A 23,449-nucleotide genomic window follows, 5' to 3' on the forward strand; every position below is an offset into this window, starting at 1 on the left:
CAGCATGAAGTGTGATGAAGGAAGAGATGACGAGTTTGAAGGGGGAGCGAGTGGACGGAAAGGAGGGAAATAAAATAAAAAAAAAAGAAAGCAAAGAAAACAATAGTAGTGATGAAGAAGGATGTGAATATATTGAGAGAGAGAGAGAGAGAGAGAGAGAGGGAGAGCTTGGAGAAATGGGTTATCACCATCGGATTTCATGAGAAGGTGCAAGAAAGCTCAATCCGTTTTTGCTCTGGTGAACAAACTTCGGGAAATTAAATGTGCTAAAGTCTTGAATGATGGGAATCTGTTGGTGAGTTGTGCCAATGGAGGTTAAGGTGAGAAGACACTCACACTGAAAGAGATAAATGTAGGGGGCAAACACATGGTGGTGGGTGTACAGGAGTGATCACTGGTGTGCCTTTGAATGTGAGTGTGGAGGAACTCAAAGGGAATCTTCATAGTGGGGAGTAATGGATGAGCAAAGGATCAGCGAGGGAGAGAAAAGGGAGAGTGAAACTGTATTGATACAGTTTGAAGGGGAGAGAGCTCCTACAAAAGTCTACAATCAACTTTTTTTTATCAATCAACTTTTATTTGTACGGCGCTAAATCACATCCAAAGACGTCTCAAAGCGCTTTGAACAATCAGAGAAAAAGAACCAACTGAGCCCCCAGAGCCAGCAGAGTGCAACAGTGACCTGGAAAAACTCCCCTGTGGGAAGAAAGCAGATCCAGACTCCAGAGGGCGCTCATCTGCCTTTGACCAGTTGAGGTGAGAGGAAAATGCTAAAAAGAAATGGAGAGCGAGAGAAAGAGAGAGAGAGAGAGAGAGAGAGAGAGAGAGAGAGAGAGAGAGGGTGTGTTGTAAGTGTTGTGAGTTGCAGGGTTACCTGGGTTTAAATATGTATCTAAATAGGTGTTGTATCAAGTACATCAAAGCATTCTAGAATCTAGATAGGCCCAAACGTTGAGTGGTGGGTCGGTACAGCCGCCGTCCATGTAGGGTGTGTTAGTCTATGTTTGGGAGGCCAGGAGTCCATAATAGATTCTTGCTTCCTGGGGTTTCTGAGATTGTTTGTACAAAACCATGAAGATGCTTCAACTGCCAAAGGACACATTGCCAAATACTGCAAGGAGAGAAGAAGGTGTGCTAGATGTGGGAAGACAATGAGTATGGAAAATGTGGAATGAGAGTGCAGCCAGAATGTTGTTGCTGTGGAGGAGCCCATAGTGGGGCATATGAGGCTATGAAAAGGGAGAATAATATCCAGAAAGTAAGAGTGGAAAGAAGGCTATCCGATGGAGAAGCTGTGAGCTGTGGGTGGAAATGATCACGTCATGTTTTTCTGGTTCCTTTTATTTTGGTGCTGGATGTTGATGTCCACTAGCCGGAAACAGTTTAGAAAGGCAACACTTAAATAGAGCGAAAAAGAGGGAGTGAGACATAGAGAGAAACAGTGGCTGTGTTCAATTCAGGGTCTGCATCCTTCGAAGGAAGCGTCCTTCATCGGAAGGAAGCGTCCTCCGAAGGACCCAGCCGAGAAGGACAAACCAAAATCTGCCTCCCCGGTAACCACACAGGACGGTCTAGCCTTCAGTGTATTTCCTGGTTGCGTTACCGCCGTTCCCTCCTGCTGGCCAACCCCGGAAGTGACGTTTTCATCAGCATCAAGCTAACCATTGGTTCACCATCCAACCATGGCGTTGGATGTTCAAAGAAGTAAAAACCCTATGTTAAAAACTGAATATTTGATGTGAAATTTCAATACTTAAATTTATACGTTGTGTCTTTGCCAGTAGATGCCGCTAATTTCAGCTGACTTCCCAGGATCCCAGAATGCATTGCAGCAGCCCGCAAAGCAACCTGGGATACAGAAGAACACGAAGGATAGTTAGCGGTGCAGCCTTGGAATCAGCTAACAGTAGGGCGCATTTAGAGGGTGCATTTGGAGCGTCCTTCGGATTTTTGGGAATTGGGACAAGCCTTCGCGCAGTGCTGTGACGCAACTGGCCTTCAAATGCAGCCTTCAAAGGATGCTGACCCTGAATTGAGACACAGCCCAATGTTCCAATATCTTCATGTCCTCCCTCTCATGTATCTTTCTTTTTGTTTAACATTTATTTTCTGTAATACACAATAAGCATAAAAAATTTGATCCAATGTTAACACAACAAAAACATGAACAGAAGAAAATGTACAGGCAGGGATGAAAGGTCAGTTGAGGTCAAGGTCACACAGGTCAGTGGTTGTGATGCTTTTTATTTTCAGAATATTTACTCATTGAAATATAATGTTTGAGCTCAGTTTTAAAAACAAAGAAAGAATGAGTGAAAACATTTTGCTAGTAGGAGAATTAGGTTGATGACGTAATGCTCTCTGATTGGCTAGCAGGATATGAGAAGCAAACAGACAATTTTATACAAGTGGGAGAAAAATTTGAATGAGTGTTTTCACAATGAAACAAAGTCTTGCGAGAAAACACCAGAGAGGGAGAAGAGCAAAACAAATGATCTGGTTTCCTTCTGATTCATTGACGTCCTTCTTAAATCTCCACAGAAACATCTGGCAAGGATCAAAACCATGAATTATTTTGAGGGAAACTTCTTTTGTTTAATTTATAATTCAATAATCATGAGAGTTCCAATCACAGTTCTTCACTTCACTTCACTTCACTTCACTTCACTTCACTTCACTTTGTCATTTTCACGTGAAGCAACATGTTTTATCTGATTGATTTATTTATGATCATAAACCAGAAGTGAAGTCTCATAAAAATCAATATTTTCAGTCCAAAATAAAGGTGTGATATCAACTACACAACCTTCACAACACTGTCAGACTTTGACAAATTCATCTTTGTGCTTCAGGTTGAGTTGGATGGAGAACTCTGAAGTGAGAGCAGATCAGTGTGTTGCTGAGGTGTGAAACATTCATGCTGAGATGTTCCAGCCGTGGATGATGAGAGCAGAACCAGTGGTTGTGTTGCTGCTCTCTTCACTGACCAGCTGCTCCAAGTCCTGCTTCTTCCACTGAGGATTCAGCTCCACCAGTGGCTTCTGGGACGTTTCTCCCAGTAACCACAGCAGCTTGTAGAGAGAACCAGTCCACCAGCTACCAGGCTCCACTGGGGTCAAAGGTCGTGACACGCCCACAAAAATGGTGTGTGCGTGCAGCTTGCTGTTAAGGTCCACTTGTTGTAGTTCTGTCAGCCACCACTAGATAGAGCTCTCCTCTTCACTCTCCTCCTCATCCTCCCTCAATCCTTCCACCTGTCCAGAGAAGAAGAGGCAGAGTGGCGGAGCCTCGGTGTGTCAGTGTCCCAGCTGTAGAGAGAAGAAGAGACAGCAGGAGTCAGGACCCACGGTCCTTGAACGCATCATCACAGAGACGTTGACTGTTGATGGAGATGATGGAGTGACTGGTGAGAAGAACCAGACTCTCAGTCACATGTCAAGTGTGGAACATATGAAGGTCATGTGACCATGGAGTGTTGGACTGATACTGAGGCCTGGTGAAGATGAACTGATCAATAATTGAGTGTTGAAATGAGAGAAGAAGCAGTTTGGCAGCAGATGTTGGATGAATGAGGAGCAGCTGGACGTCACCATCCTCCTCTCACACTGTGACTGGGAACACTGGACCTCTGCTGTAGGATCAACTGGCTTTGGTGCTGGAACCATCATCCACTGCTTCCAAACCAGTACTGACCTCACACTCTCCAGTTGATAGTCTCTGCTGTGGACAAGATCCATCAGTGGCTTCACTGATGATTCATTTAGGTGGTTGTAACCCAGCTCCAGGTGTCTGAGGTGGGAGGGGTTGGACTTCAGAGCAGAGAGCAGCCAATCACAGCTGATCTTTGACAAACTGCACCTCCACAACCTGAATAGAGAATAAATGATGGAGAGTTTTCCCAGGGTGTCATCGCTCTGAGTGTACTCTAAGTGAAATGTCGACTTCAGAATCTGCAACTACAGAAAATGTCACCTTGAAATTAAATCCTCAGTACAAAACTAATGTGTGTTGAAATTATGTTTGGTCACTTGACCACTGATGACCTTTTTTTTTTTTAACTTCAAACATGAACAGAATGAAGTTTTCAAATTTCTACATGTCATTTTGATATGAATCAACCTTCAGTTCAATGTTTGTGATGAACTGTGTTTGGTGCTGATACCATCACCCACAGGTTCCAAACCAGTACTGACCCCAGAACCTCCAGTTTACAGTCTGGACTCTGCAGAAAACCACTGAGCACCTTCACTCCTGAATCCTTCAGATGGCTGTAACTCAGGTCCAACTCTCTGAGGTGGGAGGGGTTGGACTTCAGAGCTGAGACCAGCCAATCACAGCTGAGCTCTGACAACCTGCAGTGACTCAACCTGAATACAGAAAAAATGATGCAAATTGAATTTCCAACAGCAGTGAAGTGAAAATCATGACAACATAACAAGAGTGATAGAAGTTGGAGAGTGAAGAGGGTGAACTGACCTCAAAGTCTCCAGTTTGCAGTCTGGACTCTGCAGAAAACCACTCAGCACCTTCACTGATGAATCCTGCAGCTCGTTCTTACTCAGGTCCAGCAGTCTGAGGTGGGAGGGGTTGGACTTCAGAGCTGAGAGCAGCCAATCACAGCTGAGCTCTGACAACCTGCAGTTCTCCAACCTGAATAAAGAATCAATATTTGATTTCTTCCATGGTGTAAATGTCATATTAAGAGTCATTTCTCCCTGTTGATGATCCAGATGTGCAGCTGTTGGGATCACTGAGTCACTCTCTAAAACGAGTCATTGTGCCAGTGTGTTGTCAACACAATAATAACAGCAGTGTGTCAGTCAGTGTGCAGCCAATCAGCAGTGAAGATGGAAAATAATCAGTGAGTCCTTTGTGTGCTTGTGGCTGTTTTCAGTCATCAGAGTCTTGTTACAAGTCAAACACATTCAAAGGACAAGATGAAGAAATACTGCTGCACTATTAATCTGCCTCTAATATTTCTTCACAGGATCTTCTGCTCACCCCTATTTTACACCAAAAGCGTCAGACGCTCTGCTCACGCTCCAGCAACCAATCACACAGGACACGTTTTACGAGCAGAGCGTCTCGCGCAGTGGCTCGATCGGTTCACGAGAGGATTGCAAGATCGCGCGACAACCCAGGTAGTTTTCACGTGTATTTAAAGAAAACAACAATGAAACAAAACATAGACACTTCGAGACACTGTTGGGACAGTGTCTCGAAGTATCGATGTGTGTAAAAAAGAAAAATAATAATAAAGCGAACGGCTGGCATCATACAAAATGCAGGTATTTAAAGTACAGATGCATTTTGTTCATCATAGTTTGAGATTCAAAGTGAAATCTGTTTTTGTTTGACGGCCGACCTGAACAGCGTTGAAGCCGATGCGTCACATTTATGTTTCACAGTAAAGTACAGTACATATAAATACAAAACCCAGCACATTGTGTGTTATGATGAAAATCAACCGGATCCACCGTGTTTTTACACCATTGACTTCCTGTCTGAACGATCCTACCTGCTGCGATTGACGCAGGAGGGACGCGGCAAGCGCCAAAGAATAAAATCTGGCGTTCTTTTCCAGCGGGTCGGGTTTTACTGCTTCTGGGACGCTTCTGAAACGCGGCCACTCTGCGCCTTGTGTGAGCCTGCTCATTGACTTTGGTGGCCGCGTTTTACTGCGTCGACGCGGACGCTCTGCTGACGCTCTGCACACGCTTCTGGTGTAAAATCGGGGTAAGTCATGTGACCTTCATCACCAATCAACAACTTCCATTGAGCTCCAAAGTGACTGGAGACATTTTCCACACTTTCTTCCACCATCCAAAGTCTGGCTGCAGATTGTTGACATGAAAATATCAACAACATTCACTTTGTCTGGATGAGTCTTTAATATCTGCTTCAAAGTCTTCACACTGAGCAGCGTTATACACCAGTTGTCATCTGCTGACACACACTGTCCACCAGGAGAAAGCAGGAACTGACCTGAGAACTTCCAGTCTGCAGTTTGGACTCTGCAGTCCTGCAGAGAGCAGCTCCACTGATGGATCATCCAGGGTGGTGACACTCATGTCCAGCAGTGTGAGGTGGGAGGGGCTGGACTTCAGAGCTGAAGACACCACTTCACAATGAACCATTGAGAGTTTAAACATAGCTCTGCAATGAAGTAGAGCAGAGAAGTTGTGGTCAACGTGTGAGACTCTGCTGACTGTGAAAGTGATTCATGTCATGTTCTCTGTATTTTGCAGTTTTATTTTGAAATCTGTTTATTCTGTTGTCACCATCCGACTTAGTTTTGCTTCCTGTGTTTATTTCTTGATGTCTTTCACCTGTGTCTCACTGTCAGACCTGCCCTTGATTGTTCTCACCTGTGTTCTCCTGGCCTAGTGTGAAAATAGTCCTTTGCTGTGTCTCAATTCAGGGTCTGCATCCTTGAAGTACGCATTTTGAAAGGAAGTTGCGTCATAGCACTGCGCGAAGGCTTGTCCCAATTCCCAAGGGTCCTTAGGATGCTCAAAATGCGTACTCGGAATGCGCCCTCGTTTTAGCCGATTCCAAGGATGCACCGCTACTATCCTTTGCGGAAGTGAGCTGAAATTAGCGGCATGTACTGGCAAAGACACTTCATATAAATTGAAGTATTGAAATTTCACATAAAATATGCAGTTTTAACATTGGGTTTTTATTTATTTGAATATCGAACAACATCGTTAAATAGCGAACCAATGGTTAGCTTGATGCTATAAAAACGTCACTTCCGGTGTTGGCCAGCAGGAGGGAACGGCGGTGACGCAACCAGGAAATACGCCGAAGGCTAGCCCGTCCCGTGTGGTTAGAGGCGGGATTTGGTCCGTCCTTCGAGGCTCGGTCCTCGAAGAACGCTTCCTTCAGACAGAGGGCACTCGGTTTGACTGGTGCAGACCCTGAATTGAGACACAGCACTTGTCTCTCTTTGTTGGTTCCTTGTTTTCTGTCCCGGTGCTTGTTACTTGTTTCTTTTCATCTGTTTTTCTGTTAAGTCTCCCGGTTATGTTTTTGTTAATAATTTACCCTCATGGACACCCTTAGTTTAGTTTTGTTTATCCTTTTTTCGTCCACAATAACCAGATTGGTCTGTATTTAGGTCCTGCCACCACGCTCCTGTCGTGACAGTGATTCAAGGCTCATTAACATCTGATCAGCTGCTTCCATCATCGTGACCTTCATCATCATCATCATCATCCTCATCATCACCACCATCATCATCATCACCATCACCACCTCCACAATTATCATCATCATCATCATCATCATCACCACCATCATCGTCTTCATCAGCAGACCAACACGTCCTGTTGTGACTGACAGTGTTGCTCTGATCTGCTGCTTCAACTCAACATGATGCTCAGTTGTGTGTAAAGTCACGGCAGGTTGGAGCTCCACTGGCTCAGAGTTCCTTCACTGGCGTCTCTTTGGACTCTCTGTATCTTTGATCCAACTGCTGTTTTATTGTCTGCTGCCAAATGAAGGAAGGATGTGCTGTGTTTGTGTGTTGATTGTGTTTATTGACTGTCTGCCTTCACACTGATCAAAGCTCCTCATTCTGCCACTGTCACATCTTCATCTCCATCCTGGACTCCAGTGGAGCAGCTTCACTCCACTCACCGCCCAACACAAAGCAGCTGAGTTAGCCCTGTGTTGACAGCCTCCTGCTAAAAGTCACCACTCAGTGTTTCCCTCATTGTTTTCTTAGAGACCTGCAGCCACAAATGGACCTGCTGATGTTGATCCACCCTGTGACTGGAGGAGCTGCTGATATAGCAGGGTGGCTAACACCAAGAGCACACACACACACACACACACACACAAACACAGTGTTTACGTACCTTCCTAAAGGTATCACAGCCTTCCTGCAGTTCCTCACAGCTGGAATCAGTCTCAATCTTCCCTCCTCTGATGTCTTGTACTTCTTCAGGTCCAACTCCTCCAGAATCTCCTCTGACATTTGCAGCACGTAGGCCAGAGCAGAACACTGGATGGCTGAGAGTTTCTTCTCTGATCTGTTCTCTGACTGCAGGAACTCTTGGACCTCCTGATGCACTGACTGATCCTTCACCTCCAGCAGACAGTGGAAGACGTTGATGCTTCTGTCAGGAGAGATTCTACTAGCGTTCATCTCCTTCAGGTTGTTAATGACCTTCTGCAAGGTTTCTGGATGATTGTCAGTGAGACCCAGCAGGCCTCCTAAGAGTCTCTGGTTGGATTCCAGACAGAGTCCATGGAGAAAGCGAACAAACAAGTCCAGGTGACCGTTTGAACTCTTCAGGGATTTCTTCGTCTTCTTCTTCAGGAACTCATCCAGGGATTCTACAGGAGGTCCATCTTCTGTTGTCCTCCTGTTGGTGTGGTAGTGGAAGATGTAGACTGCAGCCAGAAACTCCTGGACGCTCAGATGAACGAAGCAGTAGACGGTTTTATGGAAGATCACACTCTCTCTTCTGAAGATCTCTGTACAAACTCCTGAGTACACAGAGGCGTCAGTCACACTGAGACCACACTTCTCCAGGTCTTCACTGTAGAACATGATGTTTCCACTCTTCAGATGTTCAAATGCCAGCTGGCCCAGCTTCAGAAGAAGCTTCCTGTCAGCCTCCGTCAGCTCCTGTGGACCTCCTCCATACTTGTGCTGCTTCCTCTTGGTCTGGACAAGCAGGAAGTGTGAGTACATGTCAGTCAGGGTCTTGGGCAGCTCTCCTCTCTGCTCTGAGCTCAACATGCTCTCCAGAACTGTGGCAGTGATCCAGCAGAAGACCGGGATCTGACACATGATGTGGAGGCTCCTGGAGGCCTTGATGTGGGAGATGATCCTGCTGGACACATCTCCTTTATCTCTGAACCTCCTCTTGAAATACTCCTCCTTCTGGTCATCGGTGAAGCCTCGTACTTCTGTCAGCCTGTCCACACATGACGGAGGGATGTGATTGGCTGCTGCAGGTCTGGAAGTTATCCACAGCAGAGCCGAGGGAAGCAGCTCTCCTCTGATCAGGTTTGTTAGCAGGACGCTGACTGACTTCTTCTGAGTGACGTCAATCACCACCTGGTTTTCCTCAAAGTCCAGAGCCAGTCTGCTTTCATCCAGGCCGTCCAAGATGAAGAGAAGTTTGCAGACATGCAGCTGCTCTGCTGTGAGCTTCTCTAACGTTGGATGGAAAACATGGAGCAGCTCCAGAAGACTGTAGTTCTGCTCTTTGACCAAGTTGAGCTCCCTGAATGAGAGAGGAAGCACCAGATGAAGGTCCTGGTTCTCCAGGCCCTGGGCCCAGTCCAGAGTGAACTTCTGCACTGAGAAGGTTTTTCCAACCCCAGCAACGCCGTTGGTCAGGACCACTCTGACTCTGAGTCCCTGCTGCTCAGGTGAGGCTTCAAAGATCTGGCTGCACCTGATTGGACGGTCGTGGAGGGTCTTCTTGGTCTCCAGCTGCCTGACCTCATGCTGTCTGTTGACCTCCTCACTCAGTCCCTGAGTGATGTGGAGCTCAGTGTAGATGCTGTTGAGGAGGGTTTGACTTCCTGCTTCTTCACCTTCACTCACACGTTCACATCTCCTCTTCAGACTCGTCTTATGCTGCTGTAGAAGCTCCTGCAGACCATCAGCCTCTGGAGCAGAGAAAAGGTTGGAGAAGAAAACATCAGTGTGACAGTGTGAGCATCATTTTCTCTCCACAACTTTTCAGCTGCTCTGGTGAACCTGCTGTGTGACGGTTTGCTCTCAACGTCCCTCAGTGAATCTTCTCACTGGAGGTCCTGACATGATCTCAGGAGGGAGAAGTGAAGGAGGTGCAGGTGGACTTACTGTGATCAGTCTGGGTGTGACTGGCAGCTCCTGGGTCTTTATTGAAGTTTTCAGGTTGACCTTTGGACCCGTCACCCTTCAGAGACAGACAGCTGGACAGTGGAGATTCTGTTCTCTGTCTGTGTTGAAAACTGGAATGTTTAAGTTCACATTGAAAAGTTCAGACTGGTTCTCTCACATGACATTACAGATTGAAATAAAGATGGATCAATGGATCTTATCAATAGATCTGATCAACAGTTTCCCGCCAACAGCAGTCACTCAGTGCATTTACATGACACTCAAGAAAACCGAAATATTGCCTTAGTCCGGCTATGATCGGACAACTGAAGTGCAAATAAACACGTTAGTTCAACGATCGGAATCGGAGAACGTTGAGACACCCAGATAATGCGATTGGAATTTGAATTTCTCTGCCATGTATACGCCTTAGTCGGAGTATAACTGGACCATGTGTATGTGTGTGTGTAATGGGAAATATGTATTCTTAGGTTATTCTTTATTCTGTTGTATTCTGTGTCATATGATCACTAGTAGCACGTGTAATCTGTTCGTTTCATAGTATAACCTTCTCGAGACATTCTCCTCGTGGTCCACCAGAGGAGGCTGTAAATGTGTCAGCTTGTGCTGATTCTCTGTGCTTTGTTTTCCTCTTCTTCCCTTCCTTATCTTATCCCCTCCCAGTCCAGTGTATAAGAGACCTTCTTCCTCCTTCCCTCTTTGCACTTACACTCACAGGCATTTGAGCTGGTGCACTTGTTGTATCTGTTCTGTTGGTTGTACTGTGTTTGTGCCTCAGAGCTCCGATCCCTTTTATTTGTCTATTTATTAAATTACTTATTCTCCCAGTATTCCTGCATCGGCATCTTCGCTCTTTTCCACAACAGTGTGTGTGCGTGTGTATGTGTGTGTGTGCGTGCGTGCACCACATACCCGCTCTAGCGTCTGCCCCCAGAACAAAAACATTCATGACACAAGCTACAACGAGTTTGTGTATATATCTGAGGACACAACCCAGAACATTATTAGTTCATTTGTGTTCTTCAAAAATAAAGTTTTTAACGACACGGTGCTCTGTCCAACTCGCCAGTTCATACAGAACAATGGCCCTTCTCACCTGGAGTGGAATTGGGGCTCGTAGTTACTCCCTGGAGGTTCGTAACATCTTCACAAGTCCAAAAACTTTCTCAAATGATCTGACTCCATTATTCGGAAATGTGTTCAAAACTCTTTAATTACCACTGTGTTTTCTACTTCATTTATCAACACAATAAAAGGAGTCCATAGATACGTTTTATTGCCTTTAGTCCATTACTCCATCATTGCTCCTACACTACAATTCCAAACCTTCTCCCACAGTCTGTTTTCCGAACCCGTATGCACAATACATGATAGTTCCGATCTCTCGGCATGATGATGGTACAAAGTGTAGAATCAAAGACATGGTTTTGTTGTAACCCTCAACAGCCCTCAAGAGCACATGGCGTTGTTGTCTGCATCTCCAAATCACCATCTATTTCCTGACCGAACAGCGGCTGCGCCGCTGTCAGCGGATCGTCCAAACTATCACCAACATACAGGCCAAGCGGCTAAGCAGCAAGCAGGATAGCTAAGTACGTGGATCGGAGAGCGAGGCAGAGAGGTCAACAAGACGAACCACACCCCGCCTCCCTGGTAACCACATGGGACGGTCTAGCCTTCTGCGTGGTTCCTGGTTGCGTCAACGCCGTTCCCTCCTGCTGGCCAACCCCGGAAGTAACGTTTTTATAGCATCAAGCTAACCATGGCGTTGGATGTTCAAATAAGTAAAAACCCTACCGTAAAAACGTAATATTTTATGTGAAATTTGAATACTTACATCTATACGTCGAGTTCAAGAGCGGCTGCTCGAAAGAGGCAAGAGTCTGACGTTAATCAAAGCAAAAGAACTTCCTCAGCAATTCCAGATGTCTCAGACACAAATGAAAATTGTCACAGACAAACACTCTCAAATATCAGCAGTGTCTGTTAAACCAAAACACTTCCCACCAAGTAAGAAGATGCCCTACAAAGGAAATTCTACTTACCGGAAACAAGCATCGGTCTCGCCAAAAAAGTGCACCAAGTGTGGAAAAGACCCGCAGCACAAATGGAACCAAGGCAAGTGCCCAGCAAAAGACTCTGTTTGTTCGTATTGCTACAAGCCAAATCACTGGGTGGCTGTGTACAATAAGCACACAGTCAGTACTGTAAGCATTGAACCAAAACACAAATCACCAGACGATGAAGAAAATTTGAGCATAAATACAATTCAGCCCAGTGACCTCACTATTGACAAATGGGTGGTTGAATTAGAAATTTTAATGAAAAAAGTACTATTCAGAATTGATACAGATGCAAAGTGCAACACACTGACACTTCACAGCTATCAGTAACTTGCTCACACAGGAGAGCTACAGCGCTCTGGAATAGTACTCCGCTCATACTCAAATCATTGGCTAAAACCTGTGGCTGCTGTTAACCTAGAAATAAAATCACCAATGAGTAAAACAAATGCAGTGTTTGAGATCTTGGACATTGCTCAAGAGAATGTGCTCAGTAGAACCACAGCTGAGGCATTGGGGATGATTGTGCGCCTTGACTTACTGGAAAGTAACACCAAGAAGCACTACATGCAGAACACTGGCAACACAGAAACACAGTGTGTTCTCAGATCAGTTCTCAGATCTGACACGCACCAATACCAGGTAAATATTCCAAAAAGCTCGAACCTGGGTCAATCCAGGGTAATCCATCCTGTGCGAAGACAACCAGCTGCTCTCAGAGAGAAAATAATCAAAACATTTGCTGAAATGGAACAAGATGGGTACATTACTAAAGTTGAGCAGCCTACTGAGTGGGTGATTTCCATGGTTGCCGCTGTAAGAAATGGCAAAGTGAGGATCCCATTTCCAACCTTACCTTCATTTCTAAAACTCTCGAAAGAGTTGTTGCCGCACAGCTACAATCCCACCTTAATACAAACAATCTCCATGAACCGTTCCAATCCGGTTTCCACCCCAATCACAGCACTAAATTAGGCCTTGTGGAAATTACAGATTACCTTCTCCATGCTGCCGACTCTGGAGTACTCACCATCCTTATACTCCTGGACCTCAGCGCAACATTTGACACCATTTCCCACCCGCAGCTTCTGGACCGTCTGGCTGACATCGGGGTCACTGGTGCTGCACTTTCATGGTTCTTGTCTTACCTCACTGACCGTTAGCAGTTTGTCCAACTAAGGAACCACAAGTCTGGGTGCTCTCGGGTCACACCGGGTGTTCAGTCTTGGGCCCACTTCTCTTCACCATCTACCTCCTACCACTGGGCTCAATCCTCCGACACCATGGGATCCATTTTCACTGCTATGCTGACGACACACAGGTTTACATCACCTCCAAACCCACTGCTGGCATTCCCCCCTCATCCCTTACTACCTGTCTTGAAGACATCAGGAACTGGATGAGCAGGAATTTCCTGAAGTTAAATGCCAACAAAACTGACACCCTCCTCATTGTTTCACAATCCTCCCATGCCATATCTCAGCTCACTCCCCCGCCGCCCGTCATCATCGATGGATTCCCTGTACCTTTCTCCACTCAAGCCAAAAGCCTCGGCGTCATCTTAGACAGCACCCTTTCATTTGCCCCTCACATTCACAGCATTAGCCAGGCTGCCTTTTTCCACCTTCGCAACATCTCCAGACTCCGCCCATCACTGTTCCAAGCCAACACTGAAATCCTGGTCCACGCATTTGTCACATCCCACATCGATTATTGCAATGCCCTCCTTTCTGGCACTCCGGCCAAACTAATTAACAGACTCCAACTCATCCAGAAATCCGCTGCCCGGATCATCACTTGCACCAAATCATCCGATCACATCACCCCTGTTCTCTTTCAACTTCATTGGCTCCCAGTACATTCTCGCATCCAGTACAAGATCCTCCTACTAACCTTCAAATCGCTCAACGGCCAAGCCCCCACCTACGCCTCCGCTCTACTGCTACTGGCCTCCTCTCCATTCCAACCTCACACCTCAGCACCATGGGTTATACCGAGCCTTCAGCTGCTCGGCACCAAGACTCTGGAACTCCCTCCCCCCACACATAAAACTGTCAAACTCTATTATTACATTTAAAAGTCAACTTATAACCCACCTGTTCAGACTGGCCTATTCACTTACACCATGACAAATATCTACTTCACTCTGATCCTTCTTTTTTATTATTGATGTTTTTATTTGATGTTTTAAATTTTTGATTCTGTAAAGTGTCCTTGGGTGTATTATTATTATTATTATTATTATTATTATTATTATTATTATTATTATTATTATTATTATCATTATTATTATTATTATTATTATTATGCGCAACGCAGAGGAGGTGGCCTCAATGATTCCAGGTGCCAAAGTCTTTTCAGCCCTGGATGCTAAATCGAGATTTCTGCAGATAGAGCTCGATGAGCCATCATCTTTCCTCACAACCTTCAATGCACCTCTTGGTCGGTTTAGGTGGCTCTGACAAAATCTTCCAGCGCATAATGGACCAAATGCTTGAAGGTATCCTAGGAGCCATAAGCGTGATGGACGACATCCTCATAGCAGCTCCTACAGCTCAGGAACACAATTTAATTTTGTGCAACATTGCAGAGAGAGCCACAAGTTACAACTTTAAGGTCACATTTGCCAGTCATCAGTGCCATACATTGGACACCTGATAACAGCCGATGGCCTGAAGCCCGACCCAGCAAAAGTGGATGCAGTTCAGAGCATGCCGCCACCTTTGGACAAAGAAGGAATCAAACGCGTTTTGGTCTTCACATACCTATCGAAATTCATACGCAACCTCAGTGAAGTGGATGCGCTGCTGCGCTAGCTCCTCAAAAGGGATGTTGAGTTTGTGTGGCAGCCAGCACAGCAACTAGCATTCGACAAACTGAAAGAGCTGTGGTTAGATCCCCCAGTGCTTAAATATTTTGACCCAGAAAAACCTGTCTTGATATTCTGTGATGCAAGCAGCAGTTGACTAGGAGCCGTTCTGCTGCAAGATGAGCAGCCCATTGCCTCCTCCTCAAGGCCACTCACTGACGCAGAAATGTGCTACGCGCAAATCGAAAAGTAGACACTTTCCTAGTTAGTGCTAACATTTTTCAGGTGTTTTTTAATCGAGCGATGTGTTAGTTCTGACAGGGCATGACGTCGCCTTATTAGTATTCCAGCTGTGTGACCCTGATTAGCTGTAGGCTTACATCACTTCCCTCAGCTGCTATTGGTCAGCCTCTTTAGAAGCGCCCTTTTTAAAGCCACCCCAACTGATCCTCTTCCTCTGCTTCTTCACCGACGATCGAACAACCCACCTCCTCCCCTGCTCCTCCATCACAATTGAAACTTTTTTTTAACATTTCTCTCTGTAGCTCTGATTCTGCAGGGTTGGTTCGTAGTTGCTGCATTGCCTTTCACGATGGCTCGTGAAGGGCAGGAAGAGCTTCCTGCCCAGGCCTCTCACGCAAGCGCATGGGAGAGGGAGTACCCAAACCGAACCTGAGCTGCCCTCCCTGCCTTATGCCTTTCACGATGGCTCGTGAAGGGCGGGAAGGGCTTCCCGCCTCGGGCTTCCTCGCCTGCTTGCGCGGAAGGGCAGGGGGGACCCCAAGCAGAACCATACCGCCAAACCTAACGTGTTGATTAACCTAACGTATGATGTGTAATAAATTGTTTATTTTTGACAAAGTGACCCTGTCTTAACTTTGTTTACAGTGGACTCCATATAAACGTGAAGGCTATTTTTCTTTGAGGTCAGGACATTTATGCCGAGAATGTGACCAATCTACTTCTTTTTTACATGCCTTCCTTTTTTGTTAAGAGGGGAGATGTAATATATTGAGTTTTCATTTGCTCCCATAGCCTGTTTGCCGCAGGGCTCTGCTCACGCATGCACAGTAATTAAATAATAAAGCCAGTATTGCTGATGACTCCAGTCAACAAGGGTGAATACTGACCAGAATACATCACAGTAGACAGCTAATAGCTAGTGCTCACTTTGAGTATATTCGCTGTGTGGGCTTCGACAGTAAAATCAGCAGTAATGTGTTGTGTACGTTTGTGAATTTCTGACCAATCTGCTGACAGTGGTGAAACACATCTGCAGCTGTTTGGTGAGGAAACCAGTTAAATTGAAGACCAGTACAGTCATCACACCGGTGTTGTGTCGCGCTCCAGTTGCTTTGTTATTGTGTGACGAAGGAGGTTAACCGGAAGTTAACGTGCTGAAAAGACTCATATCGCCCCTTAGTGTTGGAGAGGAGAACACGCTCCTGTCAATGATTTGATTTTCTCAGCTGCATATATACACCCGTATATATACAAGAAGAGAATACCGATTAAACGAGAAAACCGAATTATGAGCTTAGTCCTATTAAGCTCTGCAGGTAAACGTACTGAGTGATCATGTCTGTGGCCTGAATCCATCCAAGTTTTCTTACTGAGTCTCAGATCCAGGTCCAGTTTTATTTCTAAAATCCTGAAGTAGACTTTTGGAGAAGTCACTCTTCAGAGACAGACAGCAGGACACTGGAGACTCTGCTCTCCGTCTGTGTTGAAAACAGGAATATTTAAGTTCACATTGAAAAGTTCAGTCTGGTTCTCTCACATTTGATTCCAGATTTTCAATCTGATTTCAGTCTTTCTTTGTACAGATTGAGACAAAGATGGATCAATTTATCTGATCAATAGATCTGATCATCAGTTTCCAGCCACAGCAGTCAGTGATCATGTCTGTAGCCTGAGTCAGACCAAGTTTTCTTACTGAGTTTCAGAGGTTTCTGGTTCTTCACTGAAGGTCTGAAGTTGTTTCCCGGACCAGTAATTCTTCAGAGACGAATAGTTGAACATTCGAGGCTCTGCTCCGTCCTCCTCTTCCTCCACACAACCACTCATCTTGTGAAGTTGAGTGAGGAAGTGTGACAGTGAGCTGAGAACACAGTGAGTTCCACCTCAGACAGAGAGAAGAAGAAGCAAGGTCTCAAAGCATCTGTTCGCACTTTCCATTAACATGCGTCTCGAGCGTGCCATTTGTGATCGCATTACCCCATCCCCCCCCCCCAGCAAAACCTTTGCAAATGCAACATGCGTCATTTCCGTTTTTAAAAAAGGGAATAAGAATCAACTTCCTGTTTGCGGACTACATCAAGGCACTCGTTTTGCACTGCGTATGGATCCGAACGAGGAGTAACGACTGGTGGGACAGAGTGGTGGCGACTTTATTTTCCGATCAACAGTGGCTGGCAGATTTTCGGATGCAACGTCGCACATTTAATCACATATGTGGGGAAACTGCGACCGCTGCTCCACTGACAAAATACGCTAATGCGGAATGAAATTTATTAGCATCGATAAAAGAGTCCAACAAAAATGATTTGTTTTGGCTTCTTCTTTGTAACTTTATAATGACGACGCTGGGAAGTGGGGCGCCGACCAAGTACGTACACGGGAGAGGTGAGTGGAGTAGGCGGTCATTAATGTGGACTGAGCTCGCATTCTGTTTGCACGTCCGTGACGAATGCGATTTTATGCGATGCGACTACCCAAACCACCTGACCAACCAATCGGATGACAAAACGGATTTGGACTTGGTTACTTCGTGTGTTTTTTGCCGATCGGAATACGAAAAACACATGAAATAACCAAGTGCAAACAGGGCCATTGAGTCAGTGACGACCCACCCTGCTGCACCGCTCACACACACTGCTACTGCTGCTGTTGCTGGCCTTGGACTTTGAGCTGCTTGGATCTTTTATGATTCCTGCTGCTCCGATCAGTCTTTCTGATACAGTGTTTCCTGGAATGACACTACACTCTGTGAAAAGGTCAAAAAGTCCAGTAGTCATGGCGCATAAACAGCGTGTGTATAAATTAAATGAACTGAGTTTGACTTTTTCCAACATATAATGAAGGTAAAAACAGTTCACAGCCCTTTTTATCCTTGTGAAAAATAACGTCTGCAATATGTTTTGAAGCAGATTCCAGAAAACATGAACAATAAACCTTCAACACATTCAGGAGTCCTAACTAGAACACAACACTGAGAAAAGAGGACGTAAGTTCAGCTACTGTGTGTATGAAGCAGACACTAGTCCACCTCCCACCGACTCTGCAGACTGACATCAGTCAGTGAGGACTCACCCTGCTGCACCGCTCACTGCTGCTGCTACTGCTGCTGCTGCTGCTACTGTTACTCCTGCTGCTGCTGCTACTGTTACTCCTGCTGCTGCTGCTCCTGCTGCTGCTGCTGCTGCTGCTGCTGCTACTGTTACTACTACTGCTGCTACTGCTGCTGCTGCTGCCTCCACCCAACATGGAGCCTGACGGAGAACAACTTGGACTTTGAGCTGCTCTTCTGATATTTTATGATTCTCTGATCAGTGCCCTGAAATCACATGAAGCTGTGTTGAGTTGAAATGCAGTCACGCCCCTCTCTGCCAGGGTGCAACACGTGTTGCTGTGGCTCCCAGGAGCCGTTGTGCCGAGTGCAACAGGTGAAGATGGTCTGGTCCTCAAGGAGCTGCTCACTCCATCAAAAGACAGCAGCAAACATTGTGTCAGAAGCAGTGGCAGAAACTGCAGGAGCAGAACAGACTGCAGGACAAAGTACAAAGTAGTGATGGACAAATGAAGCTTCAGGGAAACATCAAGGCACTGGAGCCACTTGTTTGAAAATGGCTTCATGACTCCGAGCTTCAGTAACACTGACCTCTGCTGGCCAAACACACACACACACACACACACACACACACACACACACACACACACACACACACATCCCTCCATATATATATATACAGTATGTGTGTTCTCATTTCAAATGCCATGTGTGACTCCAGGTGCTTGGAGGGAAACACTGACTCAAAGATTTTCAATTGGCATTGACATTATTTTTTCAGCTGTTTATGGATTCAGTGGCTTTCTTTTTCTGCTGACCACTTCTCCACATTTGGAAAACATCTGCTCACATGGAACGGATAATGCTGGCGTGCATTACAACTTTTTTGTTGATGCTACTATTTCTACAACATGTATGAGACAGCCAGCACACTCACCTTATCATGAGCGACCAGAGTCCAGAGTTGCCACGTGTCAGTCTGTGTGTTGGCGAGCTCTGCTTGCAGGGTGTAGTGATACGTCTAGTGCAGCATGCTAGAGAGCCGTTGCATGCAGAGATGCATGTGACCTCCCTCCCTTAGTCCCTGCCACTGACCAGCCCTGGGCGGGCAAAGGAAGCAGAGTGTGTAAGTCTTCTGAGGTCAGTACATAGCCTCTTCTTCACCAAGACCCCTCACCTTGCCTCCCAGTGGCAGCACATGGTAACTGGAGTTTTGCAACTCCAGGCTAAAAGGGAGGGGATCGCACAGCAGCAGTGGGCCTCACCACTGCCCCACAGCCATGTGGGTAAACCTGGTGAGGGCCGGTGGCTAGGGTAGTAAACCCCGAATTCAAATCTGCACCTGGGAACAGGCACAGGCGGAGCCCGACAAATCGGACTACCGGTATTTCCCTGCAACTCTGGCCAGGCGAAGGTTGTCTTGGGTTCCCCATGCCACTGGAGCACACCTGGCAGAGGGAAGATGGTGGTAATGTGGCCTGCGCACCCATACTCTCACCTTAATCCCTTCCTTTGCGCGAGCCTCTTGCTCAACACCCCCCACCCCAGAAGTCCTGTGGTGATGTGGAATGACAGGAGGCACAGGCCAAGGATGTGGCTGGAAGTGCCTAGCCAGACCATGCAGTGGTATGATGGTCATTGCAAATGCGGGATGGAGCAGTGCATTACCTCGGCAGCTTCCACTGTGGCTGAGCAGCCCCACACTGCTCACCCCTAATAGGGGAAGGACCTAGAAAAGGTGGTCCAAAAATTGTCTGCGACACCAACTCCTGGGCGGTTACCGCAACTGTCAGGGCATCCCCTCTTTGCGGTCGAAAAACAAAGATAAAACACAGTTTCCTGTCCATCGCTTCTTGGAATGTTCGCACACTGTTAGACTTGGCTGGGACACCAGACAGGCCTCACCGCAGGACAGTACTTGTGGTTATGTAGCTAGCCAAATGTAACATCGACATTGCAGCACTTAGCGAGACCAGGCTGCATGGTGACGAGTCCCTGACAGAGGTTGGCGCAGGTCTTCTTCTTCTGGAAGGGGGCACCTGTAGGTACCCGCCGCTTCCATGGAGTAGGTTTTGCCATCAAAACCCACCTGCTGCCATGCATCCCAGAATCCCCCGTTGGAATCAATAAAAGGCTAATGTCATGGCGCATTCCTCTTTCAAAGGGACATTTTGCCACACTCATCATATTCCTTTTGCTGACATCCTGGTGCGCACCAACTCGATCTGCATTGAGGCAGCTGTGGCCAAGAGGCATTTGTGGTGGGTGGGTCATACCGTTCGGATGCCTGACCACCGCCTGCCCCGCCAAGTCCTCTATGGCCAACTTAGCCAAAGCGAGCTGCTGACGGACAAAGGAAGCAATACATGGACTTCACTAAAGACCCGCTGAAGCACAACGCCATCAACCCCTCGACGATGGAAACCCTGGCACTTGACCGCTCAGCATGGCAGGACACCTGTGCCAGATCGACCACACAAATCCACCAAAACAGCCAGCAGAGAAGGACAGAGAGACGTGCCCAGCGCCACCAGAGGGCAGCCAGCATCTTCCCAGCCGAGGGGCTTCCCTGCCCCATGTGCGGACGCATGATTAGCTCACGTATCTGCCTCAATAGCCACATCAAGTGGCATCAGCAGCAATGTGGCTGAGCCCCCCCTCCACCTTTCCCCTCATCCCGCGAGCAAGCGTCTTCATCGGCCATGATGGACAGCTAAGAGAGAGAGAGAGAGTGTGTGTGTGTGTCGGGAGGAGTAACCTGTATGTGTCTTGGGAGGACACGGGTGGATTGTATTTGCTCTTTTTCTTTTATCTTTACTAATATTTTATTTTAATTGCTGTTAAGCACCTCGATTTGCAAGTCATTGTACGAAAGGTGCTATACAAATAAAATTTGATTGATTCATTGATTCATTGATTGATCCCCAACCATCACAACAGCAATAACACAACAACTCCAACTACAAGCCACAAATGTGTGCATTTGTGGACCAATCATATGATCGGACTGCAAACCAGTCTAGTGATTCATGCAGATGAGATGAGATGAGATGAGATGGTCCTGTATTGGTCCCACAGTGGGGACATTTCCAGCATTGCAGCAGCCAAGTGGATAGCAACACTCATGAACAACATTGTCAACAAGTACTATAGAAGGTAGAACTGCTTCAAACGTCACAGCAAGCTCCAAATGACTGCTTGGTGGGAATTGTAGTTCGGGATTGGAAGCGTGCATGGAAGCTTCAGTGTCAGACTGCCATCACTACCACACCCCATCATCCAATGTGAGCATTTGGCCACTGGAGTCTCTTCCGAGCACCAACTGCAGTCCCGTCCAGACCCCGATTAGGATGAGCAGCATGCAGACGAGCTTCCCTGAGATGCTTTCTGACAGTTGGTGCAGAAATTCTTTGGTTATGCAAAGCAATTGTTTCAGCAGCTGTCTGGGTGGCTGGTCTCAGACCATCTTGGAGGTGAACATGCTGAATGTGGAGGTCTTGGGCTGGTATGGTTACACCTGCTCTGCGGTGGTGAGGCCGCTTGGATGTACTGCCACATTCTCTGAAAGGCCTTTGGAGACGGCTTCTGGTTGAGAAATGAATGTAATGTCCATGACGGAACATATAACGTGCAATATATATATATATGCAAGGAGGCGACACAGAGAGTTCCAGTCGTGTATAGTAGTTTGTTTTATTAACAAGATTCCCTCTTCCCGGTCTCCTCTTACTTCCCGGCTTCCGCCTACGTCACCTACTCCCTAGGCACTCTCTTAAAGTGACAGTACCATTAACTGATACATCCATTACAATGAACATCAACAACTGTTCCTCCAATCAAATCATGAACACATCAACTGTAGTCAGAGACTTTTATCATCACTATGGACATTGTTGCTTTTCCCACCGCTTCATCATTCAACTTTGGCTTCACTTTCAATATGATGCCGCAGTTTTCACGGTCGCCTCCCCTCAAGTCCTCTGGTGCCCCCCAGTGGAGGCTTTGAAAAGTGCAGGGCCTGAGGGATCAGTGGCACTGTTCAAACCCAGATTCACTGATTTTATCTTCCTGTTGTTGAGTTGAAACTCCGCCCACCCTCGCAATCGATGGAAACAGATTGCAAATTAATTAGGATAATAAATATTTATTGATGGTAATTTTCAATGTAAACAAGAAATAATGTCGAACAGAAAGGGCCAGTGTGAGTGCCGTCAAATCAATAAATTATTAAAACCAAAAGAGAAGTCCAGAAAAAGGAGCTAAAACTAAGGATGGCAATATAGTCGACTAAGAAAGAAAGGAAATATCCACTGTATAAATCTAAGAACTAAGGTAGTCGTTATAATAATAAACACAAATACTGCCTCTAAAGAAAACGAGCAGGTATCTAGAAACTGAAAATATCTTTATCATAATAAACACAAATGTTCTCTCAAAAGCCAACAAACTACTGTAGACAAAACTTAAACACAGGGGGACAGGCACTCCTAGCACTAGCGGCTCACGGCCATGACACTGATTCTAACGGAACAACTGAATCTCAGCCGGGTAAAAGGTCAAATCCGTAGGTCAAAGACTACTGTTTACCCGTTTACCTGTTCACACTGCTGTTTACATTACATTACTCAGACTGCACTATGAACATTGCGACCTTGACTGCTGCACCTATGTTTCTTTTATTTTTCTGTCACAGTGTAGACATATGTAGACTTGTATATATATTTTATATTTAGGTATATGTGCATATTTAAAGAATACTTGTATATCTATTTATCTATCTATCAATCTATCAATCTATCAATCTATCTAACTATATTATGTATACTTGTATATATATTCTTATTTTACCCTCCACCGAGTTGCACATTGTTTATTGTATATGTAACCCAGCCCGTGTCGGAGACTGCGCCTCTCTACGCCCGGAGACTCTGCGTTGTGTTTGTATTTGCTGGATGTTTCGGTGGGGTAGAGGAGGGACGAGTCGGACACCGGTTGTTCGTTTTTCAGGCTCGGACCACGCCGTTAATTTCTCCGCACTGCATTCCTTTCGGTATCACACAGAACACTAATATTAAAAACAAATAAACAACAGCAATGAAACATCTACTGCACGCCTACAGCACCGAAACAGCTGCAGTCACGCCCGTAGCTAATAAGCGGTTGCGACCGACATAAAACAGTTTACACTCATCACCCAGCACCATTTACGCTGCTTACCTTTCGGTATCACACAGAACACTAATATTAACATGGCGCTGGGGCAGGAATAACTCCCCCCCCCCTTTTAATCCAGCTTTGTGTAAACGAGGGGATTTTTTTCGAGTGTGGTTTGGAAAATCTGCGGTTTAAAAAAAAAAATCCAAAAATTCCAATTATGTATAGTCCAACAACAATTCTCTTAAATAAAGTGGTTAAAACTGAAAGTTAAAAGATAT

General features: G+C 46.0%; 2 protein-coding genes and 1 long non-coding RNA gene across 5 annotated transcripts in view; 1 reads left to right on the forward strand and 2 right to left on the reverse strand.

The window, feature by feature from the left end:
* LOC142884180 (uncharacterized) overlaps positions 1 to 23,449 on the forward strand; it is a 145,566-nt gene that overhangs the window by 3,403 nt on the left and 118,714 nt on the right. The gene's annotated exons all lie outside the window — the stretch shown is intronic.
* Positions 2,674 to 23,449, reverse strand: part of LOC142884135 (NLR family CARD domain-containing protein 3-like) — a 33,650-nt gene continuing 12,874 nt past the window's right edge. For 2 of the 3 annotated variants that reach the window (XM_076019630.1, XM_076019632.1), the window contains 4 exons: positions 4,477 to 4,650; positions 4,194 to 4,367; positions 3,694 to 3,867; positions 2,674 to 3,308 (listed from right to left, as the gene is read on the reverse strand). In XM_076019630.1, coding sequence (XP_075875745.1) covers positions 3,242 to 3,308; positions 3,694 to 3,867; positions 4,194 to 4,367; positions 4,477 to 4,650 — 589 coding nt within the window. In that variant the 3' untranslated portion in view covers positions 2,674 to 3,241. The remainder of the gene's footprint in view (positions 3,309 to 3,693; positions 3,868 to 4,193; positions 4,368 to 4,476; positions 4,651 to 23,449) is intronic. The other variant, XM_076019631.1, reaches the window with a different exon arrangement.
* LOC142884151 (NLR family CARD domain-containing protein 3-like) lies at positions 7,540 to 9,980 on the reverse strand (the record flags this gene model as incomplete). The annotated part of the gene is made up of 3 exons (XM_076019665.1): positions 7,540 to 7,736; positions 7,866 to 9,636; positions 9,833 to 9,980. Coding segments are annotated over 3 exons (1,938 nt in total), but the record flags the coding sequence as incomplete, so codon positions are not given.

This window comes from Nelusetta ayraudi, unplaced genomic scaffold (assembly GCF_046127955.1).
Source record: "Nelusetta ayraudi isolate G7.1 ecotype Tasmania unplaced genomic scaffold, CSIRO-AGI_Nayr_v1 ptg000011l, whole genome shotgun sequence".
Lineage (NCBI taxonomy): Eukaryota > Metazoa > Chordata > Actinopteri > Tetraodontiformes > Monacanthidae > Nelusetta > Nelusetta ayraudi.